This window comes from Ambystoma mexicanum, chromosome 13, assembly GCF_040938575.1.
Source record: "Ambystoma mexicanum isolate Mex_15411 chromosome 13, UKY_AmexF1_1, whole genome shotgun sequence".
NCBI lineage: Eukaryota > Metazoa > Chordata > Amphibia > Caudata > Ambystomatidae > Ambystoma > Ambystoma mexicanum.
In genome coordinates this window covers 619,593,848-619,620,217 of record NC_090938.1, presented here as the reverse complement: position 1 = coordinate 619,620,217, position 26,370 = coordinate 619,593,848, and the positions used below count along the sequence as shown (strand labels likewise).

Below are 26,370 nucleotides of genomic sequence, written 5' to 3'. Positions count from 1 at the left end.
GTGCTCTACCCTTGAAGATTAACTGATAGGGTCGCTTCTGTATGCATTTGTAGTGTGGTCCTCAATCTGGTTCTGTGTGTTTAGTTGTACCTCTGCCCCCCCCCCCAATCTCGGCCCAGTGTGGCTTTATGTTGTAGATGGTAACCTCTGGGTGTTGGGTAAGCAGGGTAGCTGGAATGTCAAGGTTGACACAGCAATGTTTTTATTCACGGTGCTTTCCAGTCACCATCTTTGGTAACCCAGAATACAGTGTTGTGTGAATGTTGAGTTAGCACTATTGCATATCGATTAAATGTACTACCAGAACAGAATTGGACACGTAAATCACATGGCCTGCTGCAAAGTAGTGCCTTCTAAAGAGCACATCCAAAAAATATAGGACTCCAAGGATATTTTTCAACTCCTACCACTGGACTAAAGGGTGGGTTGAGTCTGCACAAAAAACGGGTAATCACCATTTAGATTCAGTGAGGCAGACACTCCGCTGGAATCATATCTGCATTTGCCACTAACCCGTAACCAAAGCACACAAAACAAATAAATAAACCCTCCAAAATGGGTAGCTCCCTGCTACAGCTTCAGGGACTGAAATCCATGGTGAAATATGCATGTCCGCATTGAGAACTAGAGCACAGCAGGCCATCTCTCTCAAACCACACTTCTTGCACTAAAGGGGAAGTAGGTGACAACCAGCAGCCATTCCTGGCGTAGCCTGCTAGCAAATGCCAGCACACATGCATAATTACACAGCTGTACATATGAATGGAACTCATTGTCACACAGCTATGTGAAGGCTTTGTAAGGACTTTTCCATATTTCAGTGACTTGCCGACCCTGGCTACCTCTGCCCCTGCTTGAGCTTTTGATAAACTGCAAGAAGCAGATTTTAACCAGGTTCGTTGTTACCACCCTACCTCATGAAGCAGAGACTGGACAAACCAAGGCAACCCAGTGCTTCGATTTTGATCGGAGTTAGAATTTCTTTACCATGGAGTTTCTCAAAGCTGGCTCCGAACCCAGGACTGGTGGCAAGTCATGGAGTAACCTGGTTGGATGGCTCACACAACAGCAAGTCACTTAAAGGAATGTTCAAAGGACTGAACAGGGACAGACGTTGAAAGGACTGAACAGTGACAGACGACTGCTAGCGTTGGCATCTCCAAATTCCTGACCAATGACAACTGTTTCTGGTTAAACCTAATTTAATAGGGACATGACCAGATTTAGACGGGACAGAAAAAACAAATACATCTTCTGGTTGCTGTCACAAGATTACAACCACAGGGATGAGTCTGTAGGATATAGGTTGGGGAGGGTTTAAGAGGGAGTTTAGGGAGTCCTAGCAAAAGACGTCCTGGGCTGGACCAAACCTTGTTGTGGGTATACCCCCAGATGATATATTTTATTTATATCACGCTCGTACACAAAAGTGTTCGAGTGCGACCAGGCAAAGGGAGGGGAACAAGGGAGAACAAAAACAACGATCTTACTAGGCCCAGTGACATTTAAGAACGTCCAAGTGCATAGAAGAGGGAAAAGGGGAAAGTGCTGACAGAGGAGATAAAAGCATAAATAAGTAAAATAAAGGGGCTGGAAAGTGGTAGTGCAGCCAGCAAGTGCTAGATTTGTCAGATAGGGTATAAGTGAAGTAGAAAGTGGGGGAGGGGGGTCTGTATGGGTACAGATACAGACCCCAGTGCAAAGGGTGGGCCAGAGACAGTGCAGGAGTGGCAGGGTGAGCAAGTACCTGGGCCCGAATGAACAGAGGTTGGCCAGGAGCACAGTGCAGAGAGGGGAAAGATCAGCAGGGGAGATTGGGGGGGGGGGGGGGGGGCAAAGGCAGAAGCGAAGAGGAATGTCTGGAGATGTTTCCGGACCCAGAGATGGTTCTCCTTAAGTTTTAGGGTGGTCGGGAGGCTGTTCCAAAGGGAGGCCCCAGCCGAGGACAGATCTACCCCCAGCTTTTTTCTTTGAAAAACAACTGACCCTGAGGGAGTTAGACAGGTCAATATCCATCAAGCAGACTGACAGGACAGCCAATGCATGCGGCTGTGTAACTAAACTCGGTAGCCGCCATGTTAAAACCAGAACACTTCTATTTAGATATGAATCCACCACCAGGATCTTGGGGCAGACCATTTGGTGAAGTAGAGGTGCATGCTGTTAAGCAACCTCTTCCTAGGTTCTGGCAGTTCTCATGCATACACGCGATTTGGCGCTGCTAGTGATGTCAGGCTGTCACAACAAGGTACATGGTGGTTCTTTTGGAAGGGAGCATTGTGGAAGTGGGTTTCAATTAGCAGATCCCTCTTTCAGGAACCAAATTACTCGCATCATTTTATTCTTCAAAATTAAAAAAAGCAAGCATTCCCAATCGCACGCAGATGGCATTCTTCAAGACTGAACTATGTACACAAGTGGTTTGGGGATAGAAGCTGTTTGTGGATTTTATCCACAGATCTTAAAGCCCCAATACATAATTATGGTACTTCTTTGTGGACCAACATTTGATTGATCTGTGTGGTTGCATTTACAGGCCCTCTTCTCCTCTTATATCTGCCGAGGCTTGACATTGCTCAGTCTACGTTGCCTTGATAGAGTATGGCTAGACTAACTGTCAAATATCACCCCTTACGTTGGCCTCTCGGAACCCTCCCACAGGGTTGGTTCTGAAAAATCCATATTTATTTTGCATTTGTTAAAGCGCCTAAGCCCAGTGGCATCAAGGCGCTGTTGCGAACCAGTTACATGGTACATATACAGATCAACTGCTCTATGCCAGCTTCTAGTAATAGACCAAGTTATGCAAATCACGTTAGCTCTGCATTAAGCAGGGGAGCACACAGATCTGGAACTTAAAACCAGCAGGAACCAAAGCTGATCCTGGGTCCTTATTAGTCTGCAATTTCAAAACTCAGCCTTGGGAACATCAAACAAAATACAATCATTGGAAGGATACGCTTTTTCACTCCCAGGTAAGGCTGAACATAATCCGAGGTCAAGTACTGCAGCAATGTCTCAGGGCAATGCCATTTTCTTTTATGCATTGCTTAGACACTTATTTACCAAGCTCCAAAATGGCCTGCCATCATGCAATATGTTGGCCACTTCCTACTAAAGGCAGAACATAATTTACCCATTTTTATCTGCACGTCAGCAAACGTAGATCTGTATATGCCATTTTTCCTCACAATTAAACCATGAACTGTAACAGACTTACTTCCAGAAACCCAAACCACACGTAAAACTTGATCTTTGCCCACTAGGCACGGCCCTCTGCAAGTCACTTGCTAGTACCATAGCTCACTAATTCAGGGGTAGGAACTCTGTGCAATTTCCCATCTGGAGCCAGGTGAGTGTCCCCGGGAGCCTAGCGCTCCGATCGCCATCTTTTGGGTCCACACGCCTGTGCCCCCTAGGCATCCGAGGCCCCATTTTGCCTGCTCTCCCCACCCCGCTCCCCCTTCCCGACGCGAGCCACTCCGCCTCCCAGACCGCCCCCTCCCCCTAATTGGCCCATTCTACTCTATTAAAGCCATCTCCCCAGGGCAGCCCTCTGCCCAGCAGCCCCGCGGCAAAGGACGGCTCCTACATTGGCGGCTCCAAGATGTGTCTGCAGGTGTCCGCAGGGGACGCCAAGGAAGCCAGCAGCCAACAGACAACAAAAACAGTGTGGCATGGGTGGGGGGTAGAGCAATCACTCTACTCCAGAAAACCCCTGCCACACCTTACCTCCAAATAACAGTGCCATAACATTAGCATGTCCACACTTGGATAGAACTGGTAAATATTAGCATGTGCACACTTAGATAGACTTGCGAACATTAGCCTATGTCACGTCTAGATAGGATTTTGACTGAAGGATAGCATGCCCACGCCTAGACGAAACGTGAACGTTAGCATGTGCCACACTCAGAAGGGTGAACACCAGCCTGCACCGCATCCAGATAAGGCTGTGAATGTTAGCATGCCCACACCTAGATAGACCTCTGAACATTGGCCTGCGCCGCACCTAGATAGGATTGTGAAGGCCAACAAGGGACGCACTTAGACAATACTGTAAATGTTAGCATGCAAAAGGTCAGGTAACCCACTAACCAATATAACCTCAAACTCTGCATACTTATCTCACTCAAAAACTCACAACCATCTCTCGCACCACAAGCTGCACGCACTTCACAACACTGCAACACAAACCAGAGCAACAGCACACACGGACTGACACCGATCCAATACCCGCACCAAAGCTCAGCACCCGGTGTATACCGAGTTGAAGCTGCCAACAGAATACCACTCACTCACTATCCTACTCCTTCACCTTACTAACCCATCCCCCTTATCTTTTGCAGATCCGCCAGAGCACCTGGGGACCAATTCCGTTGGTGACGGTGCGCGGTACAAATACCTTTAACATTTAAAAATGTAAAAGTGAAGAACTTTCACTCCATTTACCCTCCCACACACAGATTTCCCTGTTCCAGGTGGAGATGTGCCGACAATTTGCCTTCATTTCCCGACAATTGTTCTGAAAAAAGCAAATACCACTGGGAAAAAACCTTGGGGAGGCAAGCATGAATCTGCTCGCAAGGCCTGTTGAATCCAAAATCAGCCAACCTCCTCCCTGCCCCCACCTCAAACACTCACCAACCCGAGGCAGTCTTGCACAATAAAGGAAAGAGTTTTGCTTACCAGATACAACCTCACAGGGTTAACTGGTGACTTCCCAAACCGAGGCACATGAGGACTACATTATGGTGGGTTGCAACCAGTGAGCCCATCTAGCAGAACAATCCATCTACTGGCATTTATGGAAGCAGCTCTCTACCTGGACTCGTACATAGTTACGCTTTCACACAGGGTTGATCTGCCATGTCAAATCTAGCTGCAACCAGTTTGCAAAAGGAACAAGTTACTTACCTGTAACTGTTGTTCTCCAGCATGGGTCTGGCATGGATTCACATGCTCATGAATATTCCCCGTCGTCAGGCTGGGAACCCTCGGTAAAGAAAAAACCAGTATCAGTTTTGTTTCTGATCTGTCTTTCGTAGTAGTAACCAATCACTGGTCTCTGCGTCATACTGACCACAGCCAATGACTGCCCTCTACCTAAGCCCCGCCTCTGGCAGCCATCTTCAGATTTGGAAGCACGTGAAGTGGCAGTATGACCAAGTGAAGAGCCGCAGAGGGGTAGGCGGGAGGGTTCGCATGTGAATCCATGCCAGACCCATGCTGGAGAACAACAGTTACAGGTAAGTAACTTGTTCCTTCTCCAGCATGGGGTCTGGCATGGATTCACATGCTCATGAATAAAGAATACATAGCAGTACACACATGCACAACCACGGGAGGTGGCAAAGGCTCAACATTAAGCATTACATCAAACTCAACATTAAGCAATCTTACCTCCTCACCAGGCTCACCTCAGGCGAACAGGTTGCGCAGCACTGCTTGGCCGACCCTGGACTCCTCCCTGGAATCCCGATCGACGCAGTAGAATTTCGTGAAGGTGTGTGTCGACCTCCACGTAGCAGCCCTGCATATGTCCAGCAGGGGCACACCAGATAGGAACGCCGTGGTAGCTGCGATGGCTCTGGTGGAATGGGCTCTTGGACGGCCAGGCAGCGGTCGGTTTGCCAACCGATGACAGTACATGATACAGCCGGAGAGCCATCTGGAAATGGAAGCCTTCGAGAGAGCCTTCCCCTGATTGACAGGTCCAAAGTTCACAAAGAGTTGTGACGTCTTCCGAAAACACTTCGTGCGGTCCACGTAGAACTTCAGCGCTCTAGCCACATCAAGCGAGTGCAAAGTCCTCTCAGCCGGCGACGAAGGGAAAAACACAGGCAACACCAAGGGTTCGTTGAGCTGGAAGTGGGACGGCACCTTGGGCATGAAGGAGGGGTGCGTCCTGAGCACCACCCTCGTGTCGTGAAAAGTCAAGTATGGTGGCTTGCAAGATAGGGCCTGGATCTCTCCCATTCGTCGTGCGGAGGTGATGGCCACAAGAAACGCTGTTTTCCACAACAGGAACTTCAACGGGGCCGAGTGCAGAGGCTCTAACGGAGGTCCCATGAGCTTGGTCAGCACCACGTTGAGCTCCCACGCCGGGGCCGGAGCCTTCACCGGTGGGAACGATCTGAACAGTCCCTTCATGAACTCTTTCACCAGACGATGAGACCACAAGGACGTCCGCCCCGTGGTTCTGGTGTATCGGGAGATCGCAGCAAGATGAATCTTGATGGACGCGTGTGCCAGTCCAGCCTTGGCCAGCGTCAACAGGTACGGCAGTACTTGGGGAGCCGTAATCCTTAGAGGGTTAATCTTCTGTGCGTGGCACCAGACAGAGAACCTCTTCCATTTGTGTCCGTAGCATTTAAGAGTCGAGGACGCCCTGGCCTTTGCAAGAACCTCTCTGCAGTCGGCCGGTATGTCATATCCTCCAAACTCTAGCGCTGCAGGAGCCAGGCCTTCAAGTTCAGCGACTTCGGGTCGTGGTGGAGGATGGCGCCTCCTTCCCTGGAGAGCAGATCCGCGTCCACTGGCAGCTTGATTGACGGGGACGCTGACAAGTCCAGAAGGTCCGGGAACCATATCTGCCTCGGCCACGCAGGTGCGACTAGGATCATCCTGCACAGTGACCTCTTAAGCTGGTTGATGAGCCGGATCGGCAGTGGAGGGAACGCGTATAGGAACAGGCCTTCCCAGGGGAACGAGAAAGCAACGCCCATGCTCCTCGGCTGGGGAAACCTGCGGCGAACCTCCGGCACTTGGAGTTCGTCGCCGTCGCGAACAGGTCGATTTGGGGTGTGCCCCACCGTCGGAAGAGGCGATCCACTAGATCCTGCCGTAGTTCCCACTCGTGGCACGAGCGCAGCTCCCTGCTGAGTGAGTCGGCGATGGTGTTTTTTATCCCTGCCAGATGAAACGGCACCAGAAACATCCTTTGGGCGACGGCCCAATGCCACAGGTCCTGCGCCTCCTTGGACAGTGCTGGGGACCTGGTTCCGCCCTGTTTCCTGATGTAAAACATGGTGGTGGTGTTGTCGGTGAAGATCCTCACCACCTTGCCCTTGAGGGACGGAAGGAAGGACCTGAGGGCCCAAAACACTGCACGGAGCTCCAGGACGTTGATATGGAGGGACTTCTCCGTCGGGAGCCAAAGGCCTCTCGCGTGCAGATTTTCGGTGTGCGCTCCCCACCCTTCCAGGGAGGCATCCGTGGTCACTGTCTCCTGGTGGCCTGGGGTCTGGAAGTCCATGCCCGCCGTCAGATGCGCGCGGGTGCCCCACCACCGGATCGCTCATAGGAAACTCTCGTCGAGTGTGATCCTCTCCTCGAAGCTGCCCGTCGTTTGGATCCAGCGCGCGTCCAGGAACTCCTGCAACGGGCGCATCCGGAGCCTGCACATGGGAATGAGGTAGATGCAAGAAGACATCATTCCGAGGAGGGACTTGATGGACCTCACCTTGGCCGCGTCGGCAACCAACATCCGCTGTACCTTGCCCAGGATGGCCCTGGTCCTTTCCTCCGACGGGGAGGCCAGAAGGGACACTGTCGAGCTTTGCTCCCAGAAACAGTGCGTCTTGCGCGGGTACCAGGTGGGACTTGGCGTAGTTCACGGAGAATCCCAGGTCCGTGAGAAGTTGGACGGTCCTTGCAGTGTGCTCCACGGCGAGCTCCCTCGTCTTGGCTCGGATGAGCCAGTCGTCCAGGTAGGGGTAGACGTGGATCCCCTCTCGGCGCAGCTGCGCCGCCACTGGTGCAAGGCACTTGGTGAATACCCTGGGTGCCGACCGAAGGGAAGGGCTCTGAACTGATAGTGACGCCCTTGGACCACGAACCTGAGAAATTTTCGGTGCCCCTTTAGGATGGGAATATGGAAGTAGGCATCCTCCAAATCCAACGACGACAGGAAGTCGCCCTCCTCCAGCTGACCCAGGACATGCTGGAGGGTGACCATCCGGAACTTCTGTGCCTTGATGAACTTGTTCAGCCCTCGTAGGTCTAGGATGGGGCGCCATCCTCCCGTCTTCTTCACGAGGAAGTATCTTGAGTAAACTCCGGAGCCCCGAAGCCTCTTTGGGATGAGTTCGATGGCGCCCTTCCTGAGCATCGCCTTTACCTCCCGGAGAAGCTGAGGGACGTGAAGCTCTTTCCTGGCCACAGGGTGGGACGCGCGGGCACCTTCTTTGAAACTCGAGCGCGTGGCCCTGGGCTAGGGCGTCCAGCACCCAACCGTCAGTGGAGATGGACTCCCACACGCTGACGAAGCTCGCCAGCCGGCCTCCCACCGGGGTGCTTCGGTGGGGGCCCGACCCCACGGCCAGTTCAATCCTGCTTAGACGAGGCTTTGCCGCCTTGGCGACGACGGCGGGGTCCGCCTGACTTGCCTCGTCCCCTGTAAGCTTCCTGAGACGACGAACGGGCCGCTTGACGGTAGGTGGAAAATCCGCCGCCGGAAACTTTGGAGGCGCCCTTGCCTCCGCCGCTCCGAAAGGGCGGCCGCCGTTGCTGGAGAACCCCGAAAGCCCGGGCCGTCTCCGTGTCTGCTTTAATGGCTTGAAGGGAATCGTCCACTGTTTTCCCAAACAGGTTGTTCCCATCGAACGGCATGTCCAGGACTCTGGTCTGTACGTCTTGACGTAAGTCAGTAGCCTTGAGCCATCCACGCCGCCTAAGGCACACGCCGTTGCCCAACTGGCGAAATCCAGTGTCGGCGATGTCAGTCGCAATCGTCCGGTAGGAAGTCCAGCAGGGGAGCCAGTTTGTACCACAGCTCCCTGTCGTAGCGGGCTACGATAGCCAAGGCGTTAGCCGCCTTAATAGTCGTCGCTGCAGATGAGATGACCCTGCACCCCATCGTGTCCAATTTCTTTCCCTCGCCGTCCGGCGGGGAAGTCGACGTGGAGGCCGCATCCCCACCCCCGCTTTCTTCCTGGCCGCCGCGGAGACGACGGAGTCCGGGGTAGGCTGTGCAAGGGGGCTGCGTCCGGGACCCGGTACTTCTTCTCGTACCGGTCTCTTCTAGCCGGCGTCGTGGATGGGTTCTTGAGGGCGAGGCCCTCATCCCAAATATCGTCCAGTAGAGGTACCGCGAGGACCGTCTTCCTCTTGGCCTTGCGCCGCTGATAAAGGAAACCTTCCTTCTCCTCCGGGCAGAGCTGGAAGAGCTCGGATGCCCTGGCGATCATGGAGTGAAAAGATCCAATCTCGTCGGGCGGGGAAGCCCGGGTGGGAGGAGACGACGGCAGATCCTCGTCGTACACCTCGTCGTCCCTAACCGTCACGGCCGTGTCAGTCCCCGTATCATCCCCTCGAGTCGTGGATGGGGAGGAGGGCTGAACGGGGCGCGACGGCTGAAAAGGAGGTGGAGGGTGAATCCTTCTTTTCTTAGGAGGGGGGCTGCCCGAAGGGCCTGGTTCCGGGTCCCCCGACGGGAGTGGTTCCTCCACTGGTAACGGCAGTCTCGTCCTTATCTCTGAGCATAAGGACTGTATAGCCAACAAAATGGGCGCCGAGTTGTCTTGCGGCACTGGCAGAGGGGAATCCGACGGGCGGTCAGGGGCCCCGTCGGTACCCTCGACGATGTCGTCGTCTCCTGCGTCGGGATCCCTCCCGACGGGCTGGTCTTCTTCCACGCCAATGCCGTGGCTTAAGACCTCGATCAGTTCTTCCTCAGAGGTTGAGGCCGAATCCACGACGACCTCCTGCCCCCCCTTTTTCTTCTCCGTCGGAGGTTTCACGGGGGTCCTGTAGATGGGCATAAAAGAGGACTCCCTCCACGGTGGCATGGAGACTGAGCCCCGAGGTCGCCACCACTGGTGTAGCCTCCACAGGCTGAGCCAGGGCCGCCGCGACTGTCTCGATAGAGGCCTTGGCCGGATGGATTAAGGCTTTCACCACCTTAGGTGCGCTCACCGCCTTCTCCTTGAGGGGGGGGGGGGGGGGGGGGGACACTGCCTCGCTCCCCCTCCGCCGCCTCGCTCCCCCTCCGCCTTCGAGCTCGACCGGGGCCTCTCCAGGAGCTTCGCCGGGTGCTCGGCCTTCCTCTTACCCGACCGAGCGTTGGCTCGTGGTTGATGGTGCCGGGGAGGGTGCGCCCTGCCTGGCGCCCTTAGAGCCCGACCATTCGGCGCTCCCGGTGCCAGCGGACTCGCGGTGCTTGGCCTTATGTTGGACCCCCGTCGCCGGGGCATCCTCAAAGGTCTTAGAAGACCGCTCGGATTTCTTCCTCTTCTTCTCGCCAGACGGGCTCTTCCCTTCCAGCCAGTTGGCGAGACGTTGATGGCGGTCCTTCATGGTCCGCTCCGACATGTTGCCGCAAAACGCACAGTCCTTCTCCACGTGCGTCTTGTCCTCATGTAGGCAGTAAAGACAAAAGGAGTGTTCGTCTTCCTTAAAGACATTCTGCAGCTGGCATCCAGGGCAGACCCTGAACAGCTTTCCGGGCGTCGAGCTTCCCTTCTCCTGGGCCATGACCGAGATGGGCCTGAGAAACTTCTGGAGTCCTCCAAAAGCGTAGCTCGACGAATCTTCACCCTTGAGGGGCGTAGACGAATCCGACACGGGTCCCCGTTGATCGGATGGAGTGTCGGTGGAGCTTGAGGCTCTTTTGACCGAAAAAAACCCGAAGTTTTTGAGAAAAAACGTGAAAAAAATAGCACGAACGCTCGAGAGCAATAGCACGAGGATCCCAACACATGAACGTGCGGTAAAAATCTGAAGATGGCTGCCAGAGGCAGGGCATAGGTAGAGGGCAGTCATTGGCTGTGGTCAGTATGACGCAGAGACCAGTGATTGGTTATTACTACGAAAGACAGATCAGAAACGAAACTGATACTGGTTTTTTCTTTACCGAGGATTCCCAGCCTGACGACGGGGAATATTCATGAGCATGTGAATCCATGCCAGACCCCATGCTGGAGAAATGATATTCTCCTTTCAAAGTGTGAACAAGATTTGTTGTTCATAAGAGCAAGAAGGACTACGAACAACCAGGTCATTTATGAAAGTCTGCTTGAAGCAGCACTGGGTGGTCAGTGTCCAAGCGCAAGACAGCAATATTTATAGGTGGGGTAATGAGAGCATTAATTTACCAGTGTGGTTGAAAGTCTTGCACAGATGGGCCCACTGCACACTTTGTATTATAGGGTCCTGCGGGCTTTGGTTAGTCTAGACCAAGTCAAACTGCAATTTGCTAGAATACACGCAGCTAGGGGACAGTAGCAAAGTATCTCATACACACTTCACACTGGCTATGTAGGCACCAACTCTGAGAAAGCAAATCACCAGATTGATACTACCTATGGACATAAAACCATGGTTCTATAGTGGACTGTGTGGGTTGAGCCAATTAATGCTAGTGTGTTATCAACAATGTGCCAATCTTCCATTGCCACTTACATTAGTGTATTCTGTAGCACAAGATCCAGGCCAGTTATACCTCTGGTTAAACAAGTCAGTAAAGCAGATCTTGTTAGAATGGGTAAATGTTATATAGTATGTGGATAAAGGTGTGCCAAAAGTAGTTTTGATCCAGTATTACTAGCATTGTTGCACAAGATCCATAGCACACTCACTGCCGAATGTTTATGAACGATAGAGGTAATCACCCCACATATCCATACAATGAACCTGTGCCACACATCACAAAACTAGCCCATTATACATGCGACAGTCAATTAGATACGTTTAAGAAAGCGGTTGGAAATGTGAGGTGGGAAAACCATGGATGGCAAGAGCACAGAAGACTGGTGGGTGAAAGGAGGTTATTGAGCGTGCATGCCATACATCGTCAAACGATTGTGTCCGAATTTGTATTCCTCTTTGGAACAAAAAAAGAACAATTATTGCAAACCAACTGGTTGGTGATCTCACCAAAGTCTTAAGAGGCTAAGCAGAGGCATTTGCCATTGAGACAAACAAGGTCTTCTCATTAATTCCAAGCATTTCTCTCAAGTCAACCAAAACCCACCTGCTGGCTGCTGCCCTTGCCCCTGAGTGTAGGTGGTGGTTTTCATGGTGTAATGTTTGGCATACGCCAGGTCATCTTCCTCCATCATCTGCTTGCCATTCAGTGATGGTGCTGAAGTGTTCACTCCAGAGTTTATACCAGAGTCATACGTGTACGTTTTCTGCCATTCCGTCACCTTTATGGGCTGCTCCATCATGTTCATGCCGTCCATGGGGCTGCAAAGAGAAAGCAGTGATCAAGATCTTGCACAGCCATCTGGCAGTTAAGCAAGGGGTTAGTTACTCAGACTGTAAGGCTTACATTAAACTAAGCAGTAGCGTTTGCAAGTGCAAGTATAAAAAAAAATATAGGAGCAGAGTGTTGTAAATGCAAACACCCCGATCCCTGCACCCCCTAGACTCTACCCCCACCTTTAGCTTCAAGTATCTTGAAAAGGAGCTGGATCCATGGTTTAGTGAGCGTTGCAGGTCCGTACATTTCTGGGAGAAGTTAAATGCCATTCACAAAAACTACTTTTGTTGTCTAGCTCTTTCGGAAAACACCGTCTCCCCCTCCTCTCCCCCCTCCCCCACTAGGATACAACCATGACACCAATGAAACCATATGTCCACTTTTGTACTGACGAATCGTAAATGAGAAGTGTTCTTTCTAGTGGGGGAATTCAAACCGAGCAAAGAAACATTACTGCTCAACTAAAGTAAATTGCTCGACGAGTTGTTTCTATGAAGCCACCCCCCAGCCCATTTACAATGACAATATTATGCAACGATTCCGTTTTAAGGATCCTTTCCATAAAAGGGAAGCAGGGATATTTCAGAAAGCACAAACAAGTCTAATCTTGCATGTTTCAACAGGCAAAAGAAAATGCAGCTGGAGCGGAAAACAAGACTAAACGGTTGTTGAAGCAAGACATTACTTCACTTTACCTTTTTAAATAGCCAGTTCACTAAAAACGACCAGGAGGATGACAAGCACATTAAGCACACAGCCCTGAAGATTGCAATCAAACGATAAATCCCTGCCTATCAGACAAGCACACTAAACTCGAAAAAGGTAAACTTATAGGAATAACTTAACAAATGCAGGTAGGCTCACGGATTGTACTTTGCACAGGTTATATCAAGAGTGATTGTCTGCCCAAGACGCATAGAATAAAGACAATGCAGTCATGGCTTAGTTGTGCCAACCACACTTCTGTGGATACCTGCCAGGTGCCATTCCAGTACCATCCAATGTATCGAATGGCACTGCGCAAGTGTACCAGGAGCGACTGCAAATAAGGGCTAGGTTCCCAACTGGTGAACTGAATGGCTGACGGTACCCATCTACATAAGCTGCCCAGAGTAACGCTCAACTGACATGCTATGCCCAAATGGCCCCCAGCTGAGATCTTATCAAGACACTACTCCCGCCATCAAGGCTGCACAACACAATTATCAGACAACACTACTGTGGCAAAAACATCTGCAACCTCAGCACGTACTCCTAGATCAGGAATCATGCTTCAATCGTAGAATAGTCTCGACTTTAGCTCAGGCCCAATACTGAAGATCCACCAACATACAAGATAGATTACAATCCTAAAGAGGCCAGGCCCAACTGGGAGATCCAGTACCAAAGAAGTCAAACACCTGTGAGTGGGTCCCTCTGGGGAGTTTCCAGGTGCACATGACTAAATCACAGAGAACGCGCAATTAATCTCCTAGACCAGCAATAGTTAGAATGTGGACCGTGGCTTTATATGAAGCAAGCCATGATCCTTTTGCAATTGGCTGGGTAAGAAACTGATTAATTGCATCCCCGTGTAACATCTTAATGAATGCATGCACCAATCTTAAAATGTAAATCCGCATCAGTTTGCCCTTTTATGCAAAGGTTAACAGTCCTTGTAAAATTGGTTTCCCCACTCAGCCTACTAACCTACTTGTTTTCTCCCTGCAAAGAGAAACGTTTGCCCACCCATTTGTCTATAAATCAAGAGGCTTGGGCTCTTTATGGAAGCCTACAAAATTACATCGATATGCAGCAAATTCGACACACGAAAGTCTGCATTTCAGGAAATTAACATCCCCTACTCTTGATCCAGTACAAAAAGTACATGTTTGACACACAAAGTGCCTCAAAGTATGAATAAAGAAAATGCCACAAAGGAAACTGGTGCCAACCTATCGATTTCACCTTTGCCTACCTCAAGGATGCAACTACATATCTTAAGAGGTTTTTTTTAGTGCAGGTGTCAGAAGCTTCCTGGTCTGAAAGGGGAACCACAAACTCCTCTTGTCCTTGGACACTGGTTGGGCCACCCAGCAATCCAGGAACTGCTTTGAACCCAGCTTCTAGCATTTGACAGGACCTATGGTGCCACTTTTAGCACACTAAGCAGCAGGTAAGCAGTTCACAATCCTAGCACACCGTTGCAAATCACAATTCTGCCACTGTGGAGGCACCCAAATCCTGGTCTGCAAGACTGTATTCGACCAAACTAAAGTAGACTCTACCAGACCGTCTCAAACGCAGACAGCGCAGCAGTTTTGAGCCAACCTGCTGGCACAAATTGGCTCAAATGCAGACTGGACTGCAAGAATCACCTGGAAGCTTGGCTCAACGCTGTTGAGCATACAAGATACTGACACACCCTAAAGCCCATAAGCCCTACTTTAACCCGGCATTGCTGCTGCGATCTTGCCAACACCCATAGGTGTAATTTTAGGGGGCACAGCTGTGCTTGCCCCCCCCCCACGTGCCACACCATTTTGTCCCATTAATTTGGCTGGAGCACCTTTTCTTCAGAGGTTATGCCCCCCCCAGACTCTCCCCCCCAACATTTTCAGCAAAGTTACTCCGCTGCCAACACCAAGGCCCATCAACCCGGAGAGCCATTTCATATCAATATCTGCTTAGAGGTGGGTTTTAGTATAAAAAAATGGAACTGGGGACACTTATTTGGCTAACAGTACTATTGTTTGCGTGGCAACTAGCAGCTCTCACCCCTTTTAAGATCAGGGACGAGAGTGCAGGCTATCAAAAGACAAAGGTATACCCGTCAGGCTGTGCATGATTCACCTTTATAATTGAATCACTGCCCCTTTCACCAGTACTGTGGGGGGCACAGGAGGCAGAGTAGCCACCACACATCCCATGCACTCCTGCAGAGCAGTAATCTGTCTGTCAACCAGTATTAATTTCTAGATTGTTCAGAAGGTCTCTGGCCCCAGCTCAAAGTAGGGATTATATCTTCTCCTAAAAGCCCTCAATTAGGCCCCAATTAGTCCTACGCAATTTGGAGTCATCAATCTTGCAGTCTGAGCCAAAATTACAGATACACAAGCCCCCTCCCCACCCCCCCTTACAATCCTTCAATAGTGTATATCCATAAAATCAGACTCCAGGGCATAATAGGAGAACTGACCTGCTAGCGTTCAGGGAAGATACACTGCCAACTGGGAGGCGGGGGCAGAAGACTATGCCTCATCCATCAGCAGCTTTTGATCAGACTGCAGTCCTCAAAAATCTACTCGACAAACAGTTTAATGATGTAGTGTACATCTAATTCTGGGATCTTTTAATATTTACTAAAAAACTTGGTAAAGCTTGCATATACTGAATCAAATTAATCGATTACAGAACAGGTACGGGAAATGTTGGGAGTGCCAAGATGATCATTGCCACCCTCCTTTATGAAAGATGGCACACCTAAACCACAAAAGGAGTGGATGCATTAGTGTTTTGGGCCACATGACATAAGGCATTCGCCTCCAGAAACTCAACAGGGGACCACTTTTTAACTCCACCCCATTAGACTTCTGAAAGGGCACCAACTTCAGCTAGACCTAAAGGAACGGGCAGTTATTTTTTTTATCAACGATTTTACCCCTATACCTTTACAAAGATAATTTAGAGGAGGCAAGGTACTCCAGGCATGACCGAGCAATGAACTTTATAGGAAACAAGTCCAATGATATAGGTCCCGCCGATAGCAGCTTATGTAGGGGGCATATAAATGTGGCCTAGGAGAAGAGGGAGGAAAACAGCATGGATGAGGCTCAGTTTATTTTTTGCTACATGAAGTCCAGTCATAACTCAGGAGGTTCATCAATTATTTCAAACCTGGCACACCGTTCACCTCTCTCAAGGCAAGGAACAGAATGATGGCAATATTATAACTTTGAACCACTGCACGAGAGCCCGACCCCAAGCTTGCTGGCAATGGAATCACCCTGCCCAGAGGGCAAGCAAGCTCGCTCCGTTTTTCTACCTTGCTAACCTTTCGATGGCCCTTAACAAGGCGGGAGCTTGTCTGAGCCGAAGGCTGCACACCTGCTATCTTTCTCACAATCCTCTTGTTGCCTGCTAAGATATGCGAGGTCTTCTGCAGATATGCCCTTGCGATTGTATGACCATGACAAGTTCTCATTATCAACTTTGACTAACACCTTGCACAGATGTTGTAGCCCCCAGTCCACTGGGGGCTGTCTGCTGAGGTGTACCCCATGTCTGACCACTTTTCCGTTCCTCACACTTGTTTGCTGATCTCCTAAATACCCACCACATTCCATTTCTGATCCCAGTAAGTGGCGTCTCCCTGCAGATTCATGTACTGCTCTATAACTGCTTTGAAATTTTCAATTTTACATGGTTGCAGCCTCCTGCACCATGAGGCGAGGCTTTACTGGACTGTGCACTCTGACCTACCCTTATAACACAACTATATGCATGGTCCTGCACACTGGACTACGCTACTGCACTGGTACTGTAATTGCACCTAGGTGTCTCAAGGCTTTGTGCTCAGCTATAAAGGTTTTTAAAAAAGAAAGTTTTCGCACCAGTCTACTGCAGCACCACACACCAGCCCTACACTAGCATGCTCCATCTGGCAGCTTTCCCCCACATGTGGATGGGAAAGGCCAACTGCAGTTCGTGTGCGAGATCAGCAGCTTGTACTGGTGTGTCCAGAAATACTAGTGGACAGCGTCCTATGCACTCCACATCTCAAAAACAAAATTTAGACCAAGACCAACGCATGGCGCATTAGCAGCCGAATGCATGAACCCTTGGCCTGCTGATCCAGGATGTGTTGTGCTGGGTACTGGTAAACGGGTAGGCAGGATCAGTCCACTTACACAAGAATAAAAGTTAGTCACTACGGTGAGTATCTTACTCCTATTCCATAGTCCCCTTTCCGCCATACTTATGGGACATTCAGTCCTATTGGACGGTACCTGGGCACTTTTTGAAGCATCAAAAATAGTCTTTTTACACAGGCCCACCACATGAGGCTGTAGCCCTCGCCTTCCTGAGCCCAGCACATCGCCCTTCAGTCCTTTTCAATCGCCAAATTTGAAGGACAATTTAGCAAGTAGTGACATTTAGAGTGGAGGGCGTATGGAGGAAAGGGGACTAGAAATAAAATGGTCACTACAGTGACTAACTTGGTTATACTCTACGTCCTGTCCCACCATACTTTTCGGAGAGTCGCAAGCATTGGTCTATGAAACTGGTGGATGGCGAATCGCTTACAGAAAAAAGCTTGAGCACTACCTGGCCAAACTTGGCATCAGCCCGGGAACTGATCGGGCAATAAGGCTTACAGACAGCCAAAGCCAAAGCCGATACCCACTTTGCAATTCTACAATGATCATAATTCTGAAAAGCAACGGCGGCTGATTTCCCTTGTACCAGACTTTCGTTGATGCGCTTTAGGAGCTTGCAGGCCTTGTACCATATAGGCTTTCCGAAATGCACAAAGTAATCGAACGCGAGATGGAAGCTTTGGATTGAGTTGAGAAGAGCATCTGAAGTCACTTGACCTTTGTAAGTAAAACTTCAGCGACCTCCTTATGACGCCCCAAGTTATGCAGGACTCTTTCTGAAGAACGTTTGGAAAGAAGCAGAGAAAGGAAATCAGGAAGTGCGGCGCACCACCTTGTCCTTGTGAAAAACCAAGAAAGGATGCGGAGAGCTTGTAACTCACTTATTCTTCTGCCTAATTTAACTGCCATCAAGAAGGCCACTTTCCAGGTGAGGAACTTTAGTTCTGTAGTGGCTAGTGGATCCAAGGGTTTGCGACAGCAGAGGACCACATTGAGATCCCATTTAGGCAGTGGTCGAAAAGAAGTAGTGGAACTAAGTTCCCTAGTGGCCTGCACCGCTACCCACAAACCCCATTGCCGTGCCCCCTCCCATGCACAATACAAACCCCAAAACACATGCACCTGCGGTCTAGGGGCACGCCCAGTGCAGTGCACTGAAAGTGCAAGTTTCAACTTCTTCCTACATTTTTATTTTAAAACAAAACCGTTCCGGAACTGTTTGTTTTTACAATAAAAGTATAGGAACGGTAAAACATATTTAAAAGTAGAGGAGCACCGCTCCCAGCTACTTTGACCACTGCATTTAGGATGATGTGTCTTGACCAAAAGGTAAAAGAAGCCCAGCAAAACGTCTCCTACTGACTTGTCAACGTGAAAAAGCAATTATATGCGCTAAGGTTAGCCCCAATGGCAGACATTCTGCATAATAAAATGTGGATGCTCGATGGAATATGAACGAAAAGACAGCCAATGGAAGCTTGACGCGGGTCAAGCTGTTTGGAAGGCAACGGTGATATAATCCAAGCCATTTGCTTTTGTATTGGGCTGGTGTTGAAGGTCTGCGTGCTGCCAGAATCGAATGCATATTTTCTGAAAGACTAAACTGCGCTAAGGATTTGAACTCAGGAACCATGTTGCTAAGCTGAAGGATTGTGGGAAGGAATGTCGCACCCGTTGATTGTTCTGGTGCAGAAGATTGGGGAATCGGCAGCAACCTGATCAGATTGCATATTGACAGATGCTTAAGTTCAACGAACCAGAAACTTGATTACCAACGAGGCGCTAGAAGTGCAATTGTTGGTACTCCCGAGTTTCGAGAGTGACCGAAGGGCAGAGAAGGGAAGGCATACGCTAGCATGTTGTCCCACGGAAACTCTAGCACATTTCCCCCCCCCCCCCCCCCCAAGGAAAATGCACGAGACATTCCCTAGAAGCATAGCACAGAAGTTTGGCTGGTGTTGCAAACAGGTCCACTATCGGAGTGCCCCACTGTGAGAAAAGGTGGAAGAGAACACTGGTTGATCTCACACTCGTTCGCCACAGAGAATCCAACGCAATATTGTTTACGCCCCAGAATGTTGTGCACTGCCTGCAGCCAGATATTGTTCTGCACTGCCCATTCCCAAATCTGGGTGGCTAGGTCCACAAGTGGCAGAGCCCTGGTACCTCCCAGTTTGTTCACATAGAACATGACTGAATTGTCTGTATTCCCACTACTTTACTGACAATGGAAGGCCAAAAAGCTTTCAACGCCAGAAACACTACCAAAAGCTCGAAGTAATTGATACAAAACTTCCTGTCCTGGGGTGTCAATAGGTCGAAAACCTCCAGATGATTCAACGTAGCACCACAACCCAGAAGGGAGTGATGGCTCTTGGAAGGGAGCTGCCTCTGAGGTTGGCGGGAGTCAACTACCATTGGAGATCTGCCACCATAAAGGGGATAGCAATCATTTGGGAGTCTGGGTCTGAAGCTTGAGACCAATTGCTCTGTAGAGCTAGTTGTATGCACCTCATCTTTAGCCTCACCAGAGGACGAGCCAGAACACATCAGGCCCAGGAGCCTTTGAAAACACAAGGCTGACAGATTTGAGAAACAGACGGCAAGTGACTGACAAGTCTGCAATACAGTCCTCCCAAGAAAGAATTGGCTTTGATATCCCAGCGAAAACCAAAGAAAATCAGGTCTTGAGAAACCATCAGATGACTTTCGGCCAGTTTACTGAGAGTCCAAGACAGAGCAGTAGTTGGGGAAGGAACTGAAGATTGTTTGGTGCAGTCTGGACAGTGAGCAGTAGCCAGACATCCAAATATGGATAGACGTAGATTCCTTGGAGCCTGAGGAATACTGCAATGACTGCCATCATTTTCGTGAAAATCTGTGGTACTGAACTGAGACCAAAGTGGAAGACTCAATATTGGAAATGTTCTGTCCCTACCGAGAAGCAAAGGTATTTGTGGTGTGGAGGCCATATTAGAATATGCATTTAAGCATCCTGGACATCTACCATGCTGAGCCAAACATGCTTCAGAAGGGAGGCTCAGATTGGGTGTGATCATTTTGAATTTCTCTTGGGGGAAGGGAAAGGTTGAAGTTGGACAGGTCTAGAACAGTGCGCAGGCCAGCCTTGTGGGGTTTGGGCACTATGAACAGACGGGAATAAAATATCTGTTCAGATGGGACATGCTCCACCGCTTTGAGGTCTAGGATCTTCTGCAACTCAGCCCGGAGAGAGGGAGACCCTGTCCGTTGTAAGGGGGGGGATAAGGTGGAGTGTCTGGGAGGGGTTAGTTGGGCAACAGACAAAACCCCACTGGTTGTCGGGAATTGTCCTCTAGGCCTCCAAATGCGAAGAGATCCCTTCCTCCTACCAAAGACTCATGGGACCGATAAAACAGTTTGCAGATTTATCGGAGACAAGGGCCCTTGTGGCAGAAGAAGCGGAGGACCGGGAGAAAACCCAGCCACCTTGTCTGTTGCTTACGGCAAGGCCCGTGCTCCTCTGTCCTAAAAACCTGAAAAAGATCTTGATCGGGAGTGGGTAGGACATTTTGGAAGGAATAGGTTCTGCTAAAACAGACTTGTCTTAGCGTACTTGCTTTTGTTTTATTTAGCTTCTCATCAGTGGAGGAGTGGAAAAGCTCTAACCCCCCCCCCCCCCATCCCCCTTGCCCCATGGGCAGGGCAAGCACCTTTTCTTGGACCTCCCCTTGAAAGCCTGGTAGCATGGAGCCATGCCCAGCAGGAATCAACCCTGATCACAAGGCCCCGGGCTCAAGTGTCCACATGATGGCCGGTGCCCCGAGCAGATCCTGAGCCAACACTGGCATCAGACGGGCCTTCTTTGAAGTCCGCTAACTTGTCTTGATAAATACAGCCATGAAATTCCAACAATTCCGTCCATACGCAAGGTTGGCTGCCACAAGTATGACTGTTTGCCTGATGTAGCTGAAGCCCTCCATAGGCAAAAACTTACCGTGGATGATCTGGTCTTCAGACAATACCTGTGAAGACGCAGTGCAGGAGGAGGATGGTGGCTTAGATTGAAGTGTAGCCGCCGCAACTACCGTAGAGGAAGTAAGGGAACAGGATGCTAAAGGAATATGACTCGAGCTTGTAACGAGCAATTGGTTTTTGTTAATGTGATGCCCTATATCGGGTTTCTCCCAAATTTGCGGCCTTCTGCGAGCACGTCATTTTGAAGAAAAAGACCAGAGCGCTCCGATTTTTAGGTCAGAGCCCCTGAGATAGCTCCCTCCTGTAGAGCTGGGGGTTCTGGAGTGGAATTTCTAGACAACCCATCCAATCCAACACCGTCATGAAACACCGATAGAATGGGGCAGGTCCTCATTAACTTTGTACATCTTCCCCTTGTCCTTTTTGGCAGGAACTGAAGGCTGTTACGAAATACGTGGTGATCAGCCCCTTGTAGCTCAGGAGCTTGCACAACAGGAGTTGGCGGCACCAGAGAAAGTGGAGGAAATTGAGGCTGATGAGGCACTGGAGGTGGCAATACCTGTGCCCGAGGCAGTGGCGGACGGAGGCGCAAGAGGCTTAGGGTACATATCTTTGAAGAAGTCCTTAAAATGCACCATTGGGTCCGAATAAATGAGGGCCTGGAATTTACCAAAAAAAGCAGCCTCTGTGGAAGGCCTATGCTGGGGAGCGGGTAATGGTCGACCTAACAAACTGTAGTCCCACGACTGTTGAGGTAGGCTGCCAAGATGGTCTACTCCGGACTGGATCAACCTAACGTAGAGGGGAGGTGTGGCCAGGCACCCTGGGCTAATGAGGGTGGGCCTTACCTTTCATGCTACACCAGTAAGGTTGTAAACACATTTTCATGGATGGCAATGAACTGACTAGCAAGGACACAAACTGCCATGCAAAGGGAAACACCACCCACTTCACAGAAAAGTACAGAATTCAAGCCCAAGAGGGAAGAGTACACAATAACATTGCCAAACGCATGCCAATAGACGGTGCGCGACACGTAACTCCTTTAACACCAGCCAGCACGGGTGTTCAATAGACCAAATGCTCCAATATTGGATGTGGCATGGCGTCTAACAGCCAACTGTTAGCACCAGAGTTTCTGTATTTATTTTTATTTATATAGCGCTTTAATCCAAGGCGTTTTACAAGAGGAACAAGCATAATACAAGCAATACATGAAAAATGAATCTGAACCAGAAAACAGTACAAGTAATTTACATTATTGATGAGGGGAGGTGCTGATGGAGGGACAAAGTGAGAGGGGGTAGGAGGAGTAGATAGAGGGAGTCAGTAGTGAGAGAGGAAGCAAAGGATGCTGGGGGGGTGAGTGGAAGAGAAGATTTTAGAGAAGTGTGGAATGAGGGGTAGGCGATTCCAATGGCAGGGAGCGAGAAGTTGGATGGAGTGGAAGCGGGAAGGGGCACAGGGTGGAGGAGAGAAGGAAGAGATCCGCAGAACGGAGAGAATGTAAAGGAGTATAAGAAGTGAGGAGGATAGGTAGGCAGGGGCAAGGCCATAGAGGGATTTGAAGACTAGAAAGAGGAAATTAAATTTGAGCTGTGAATGAAATAAGCTATCCTAGTGAGTTGAGAGAAGGCAGAGGGAGAGAATGGCAGAGTGGTAGATGGATTTGAGGGGTGGGGGTGAGAGGAAGGGTGTCCAAAGAAAAGAGTGGAGCAGTAGAAGAGTCTGGAGAAGATAAGGGAGGTGACTAAGTTTAGTAGCGTGAAAGGTTAGGAAGGGGCGAATTAAGCGGATGTTGTAGAGGCGGAAGCGGCAAGATTTGGCAGCGAGTTGGTGAGAGATCTAGCTCTGGTTCCGGGTGTCACTGCACAAATGGAATTAGCAGCTTAAACTCCTGTATTGATAAATAAAAACTAGAACTTTAAACTGACAAATAAAGCTCAAACGGTGGGGGGCACTGCACATAATGCAGATCTACGCATACTGGAGCGCTCCACTGACTAGTCGTCTCCTTCAAAGTCTCATACACCACTCTCAGGGCCTTCCACCGGCTGCAATAGGGTGCACTTGCAAACCAAACTAAGGAAGGAAATATTCCAATGCTCCCACACCCACGCCAAATCAATCCCCTCCTCGAACGTGGTCAACCCATCTTTAGCCTGGCCAATTCACCCCCACAGGCACCCAGCGCTGATGAAAGGCTGCCCTGTGACTTGCAATCTTCCCTCATTGGCTTCAGTGTAGTCATACTAGTGAGAAGTCCTGCAGTTGTGTTACCAACATCTTCTGGTGCAGAACAGCAGGGAATGAATGTGCCGTTGTCCATATGAGATACCTGCACAGGCGCGATTACAACTCAACTTCTCCTCCCGCACCACAACTCACAGCCTACTTCCAACGAAATAAGATCACGTAAGATCAAGGCCGCCCGTTTAAAACAGTCTAGGTTCGACCACTAGTTATACCTGCTGGCATGATACGTGAATATATATCTATATATCAAACACTTTTGCATGGGCATGCTATAAATATAATTTGTCGGAGAACAACCCAGTAGGCCACTTGTATTGTACTGCGACAATACTTCTGGTACCTGTAGTGTTCATTAGGGTTGGGGAAAATAATGTATTTTGATAATTGTAGTGCAAGGCCTCTAATATACAAGGATCATACTGAATGGAGCTTTTTCGATTTTCTGGTTTATGGTGCTGCCATATGTTTGTGTTATTACGTATGCGGTTTGTGTACTTGCCTGTGAGTTCCTGTATGCCTAGAGGACTGTCTCGGCACTTTACAAATAAACTAAACCTGCACTCTTAAAGCTCCCGACGCAATTAATAAAAATGATTAGCAAGTTCTGACACCATAGTTGGTCAAATGTCTTAAGTGCAGCCTTGGGTCAAATACTGGTTTCACCTCAACTGTGCGATCCAACCCAAATATCTCTGCTATAGCGGCCAAAACTGGAATGGAGTGGCGCTACAGGGCGTCCAGGTTTCAAGGGAGCCACTCCTGGACTGCCACTCCATTAATTCCCCATCAACCACCTCTACAGCAAACAAGAATCTGAAGGTGCCCAACCAGCAGACTTACACGACACCAACGGAAGATTGGCTCTAGAAACATTGCCTCAGGGGGAGAAATTCACACCAATGAAATGATCAAGCAGGGGAAAAATATAGGTCCAAAGACATTTAAAAAATAAAATGGGGCGGGTGTGCGTGCAACGTCTTCAAGGACGGTTACATTAGGTCAATAGGCTCTCACAGCGACACATTGCCACCATAATGCTTTCAGAGCACATAGGCTAGTAAAGTGGCATACTGTGCCCCCATCAGGGGTACAGCACATTTATGCTGCTAGGGCTAAGAGACCGGCCAAGGAAACACGAGGATGGGAAAAGGTATAAGTGCTACAAACGGAGGAAAGAAAGTGGTAGGGTGGAATGTTTGATAGCATTGGTCAATGCCAGTCACATTAGGTGGACTATAGTCCTGCAAGAGAAAGGGATTAGGTGTTCTGATAACTGGTTTGTGTTTCCAAGGAAGATTCGGTAAATTGCAAGTTTGCATACAATGTAACAGATATCCAACGACGACCTGAGGAACTCGTGGACGTTTGGGGTATTATTTGTCCACATCTCTAGATTTTGTACCACGGTAAAACTCCAAAAAGGTCATCCTGGGAGTCCCTAAGCCATAAATGGCCTAGTGAAGAATAGACCACAAAGGTGCATGGTGTGTTAACAGAAGGGAACCTGGATTTCAAACGGTTGAGGTTTCATTCCGTCAGGCCATGCAAGGTTTCAGAGTGTTACCTTACTTGCAGGGTTCGAAATTGCTGGGAGTTATTTGTCTCCTGGTTATAGCCCAGACAACCTGGATAGGTCTACACCAACAGCTACATTTGGCTCCATGTCCACATGACAACTCTCTGAATTTAGGAATGTATCAAATTAGTATTGCGACACATCATGAAGACATTTAGAGCATCAAATAAAAGGCATAGCCTGCATGTCATGTAGCAGTTACATTTATGGAATGCTATATAAATCACTCCTGGTTCCCAGAGGTAGATCCTGCTTACTGGGTGATGCCAGATACCCAGGAGCTGCATTTAAATCCTGCTAATATTTCAATCCGGTCCATGGCATGAGTATCAAAGTAATACCCATCTACCATGAGAAAAAAGCTCAAGGCAGAATAGGTTAAAATCTAGAAAAGGTGAATATACAAGAGATGAAGCAGCCGGGAGAGGGGGCATACCTCTATCCTCCTGTATCCTGGGACAACCTAGTAGCATTTTGTGTTAAATGCTAGCTAGGTCTTTGACTCACGGGCATTCATGCCAGGGTGTCCTGAAACAACGTGCAAGGGTAGAGGTGAGCAAACCGCCTTACACTCGCCTGCTAGGCCCCCTCACGATCAGGTCCTATAGACAGGAAAAGGTGTGTGGCACCAGAGGCACTGCATGGATGGTGGCATTTGAAATGTGGCAGCGCTGGGAGCAAAGCACTAGACCCAGCTTCCTAGGAGTAATGGAGACTTGCTATGGATGGTTATAGTTGTGTTGGGACAGGACTGCCGGTGTGGATTGAATATACATTTTCCAACGTAGTTCACCATTCTCAACCTGGGCCCAGCCCTTAGTAATCTGGTCCCGTTACTAGAAACGGCCTCGGCCTTTTCATCCAATTGTGATGTAAAGTCTGCTTACAGGAGAGATTTGCAGGCCTGCTGCGAGTGCTACGACCGTTGGGGAAAAAAAAAAAACGCTCAAAGTGATTGACATTTGGGATTAATGTCAAATGAGAAAACAGGGCCGAATACATTAAGTCATGACGTAAGCAGCTAGTAAACAAACATGTCAAACAAAATCCAAAGTAAAACAAAAAAGAAAAAGCGAAACTCCTTACAAATGGATACAATTTGTATAAAAAACAGCAACTAAGTGCGAAGCATGGTTGTTTGGATGCACTGAGGGAAGCAGTAGAAGTCTAACGTGTGAGTGGTGATGACACACCTAAAAGCAAAAGGAAGGTGTACACAGCTCAAGACACGCTCAATTTTTCCACAAAAGGAAAGAAAATGCTACCCCAACAATAAATAAAAGTTAAAGCAGGCACCCTCCAAACAGCATCTCAGTTGAACCAATTAGTAAGCACAAAAATCAAAGCACTCATCTTATCCCAAATAAAGTAATCTAATGTAAATTCTAAATCTTATCTTGGGCTCTGGATTCACATACCAAAAGCACATCCAGGAACAAAACAGGTCCCACAGCTTAAACATGGCATGGCGTATCATACCGAACCTAACAGCATAGCATTGCAAAGGGCATAGTGTA

General features: G+C 49.3%; 1 protein-coding gene across 1 annotated transcript in view; it reads right to left on the bottom strand.

Moving 5' to 3' along the window:
* JUP (junction plakoglobin) overlaps positions 1-26,370 on the bottom strand; it is a 200,946-nt gene that overhangs the window by 93,717 nt on the left and 80,859 nt on the right. Inside the window, exon 2 of the mRNA XM_069634507.1 lies at positions 11,975-12,189. Coding sequence (XP_069490608.1) covers positions 11,975-12,185 — 211 coding nt within the window. The 5' untranslated portion in view covers positions 12,186-12,189. The remainder of the gene's footprint in view (positions 1-11,974; positions 12,190-26,370) is intronic.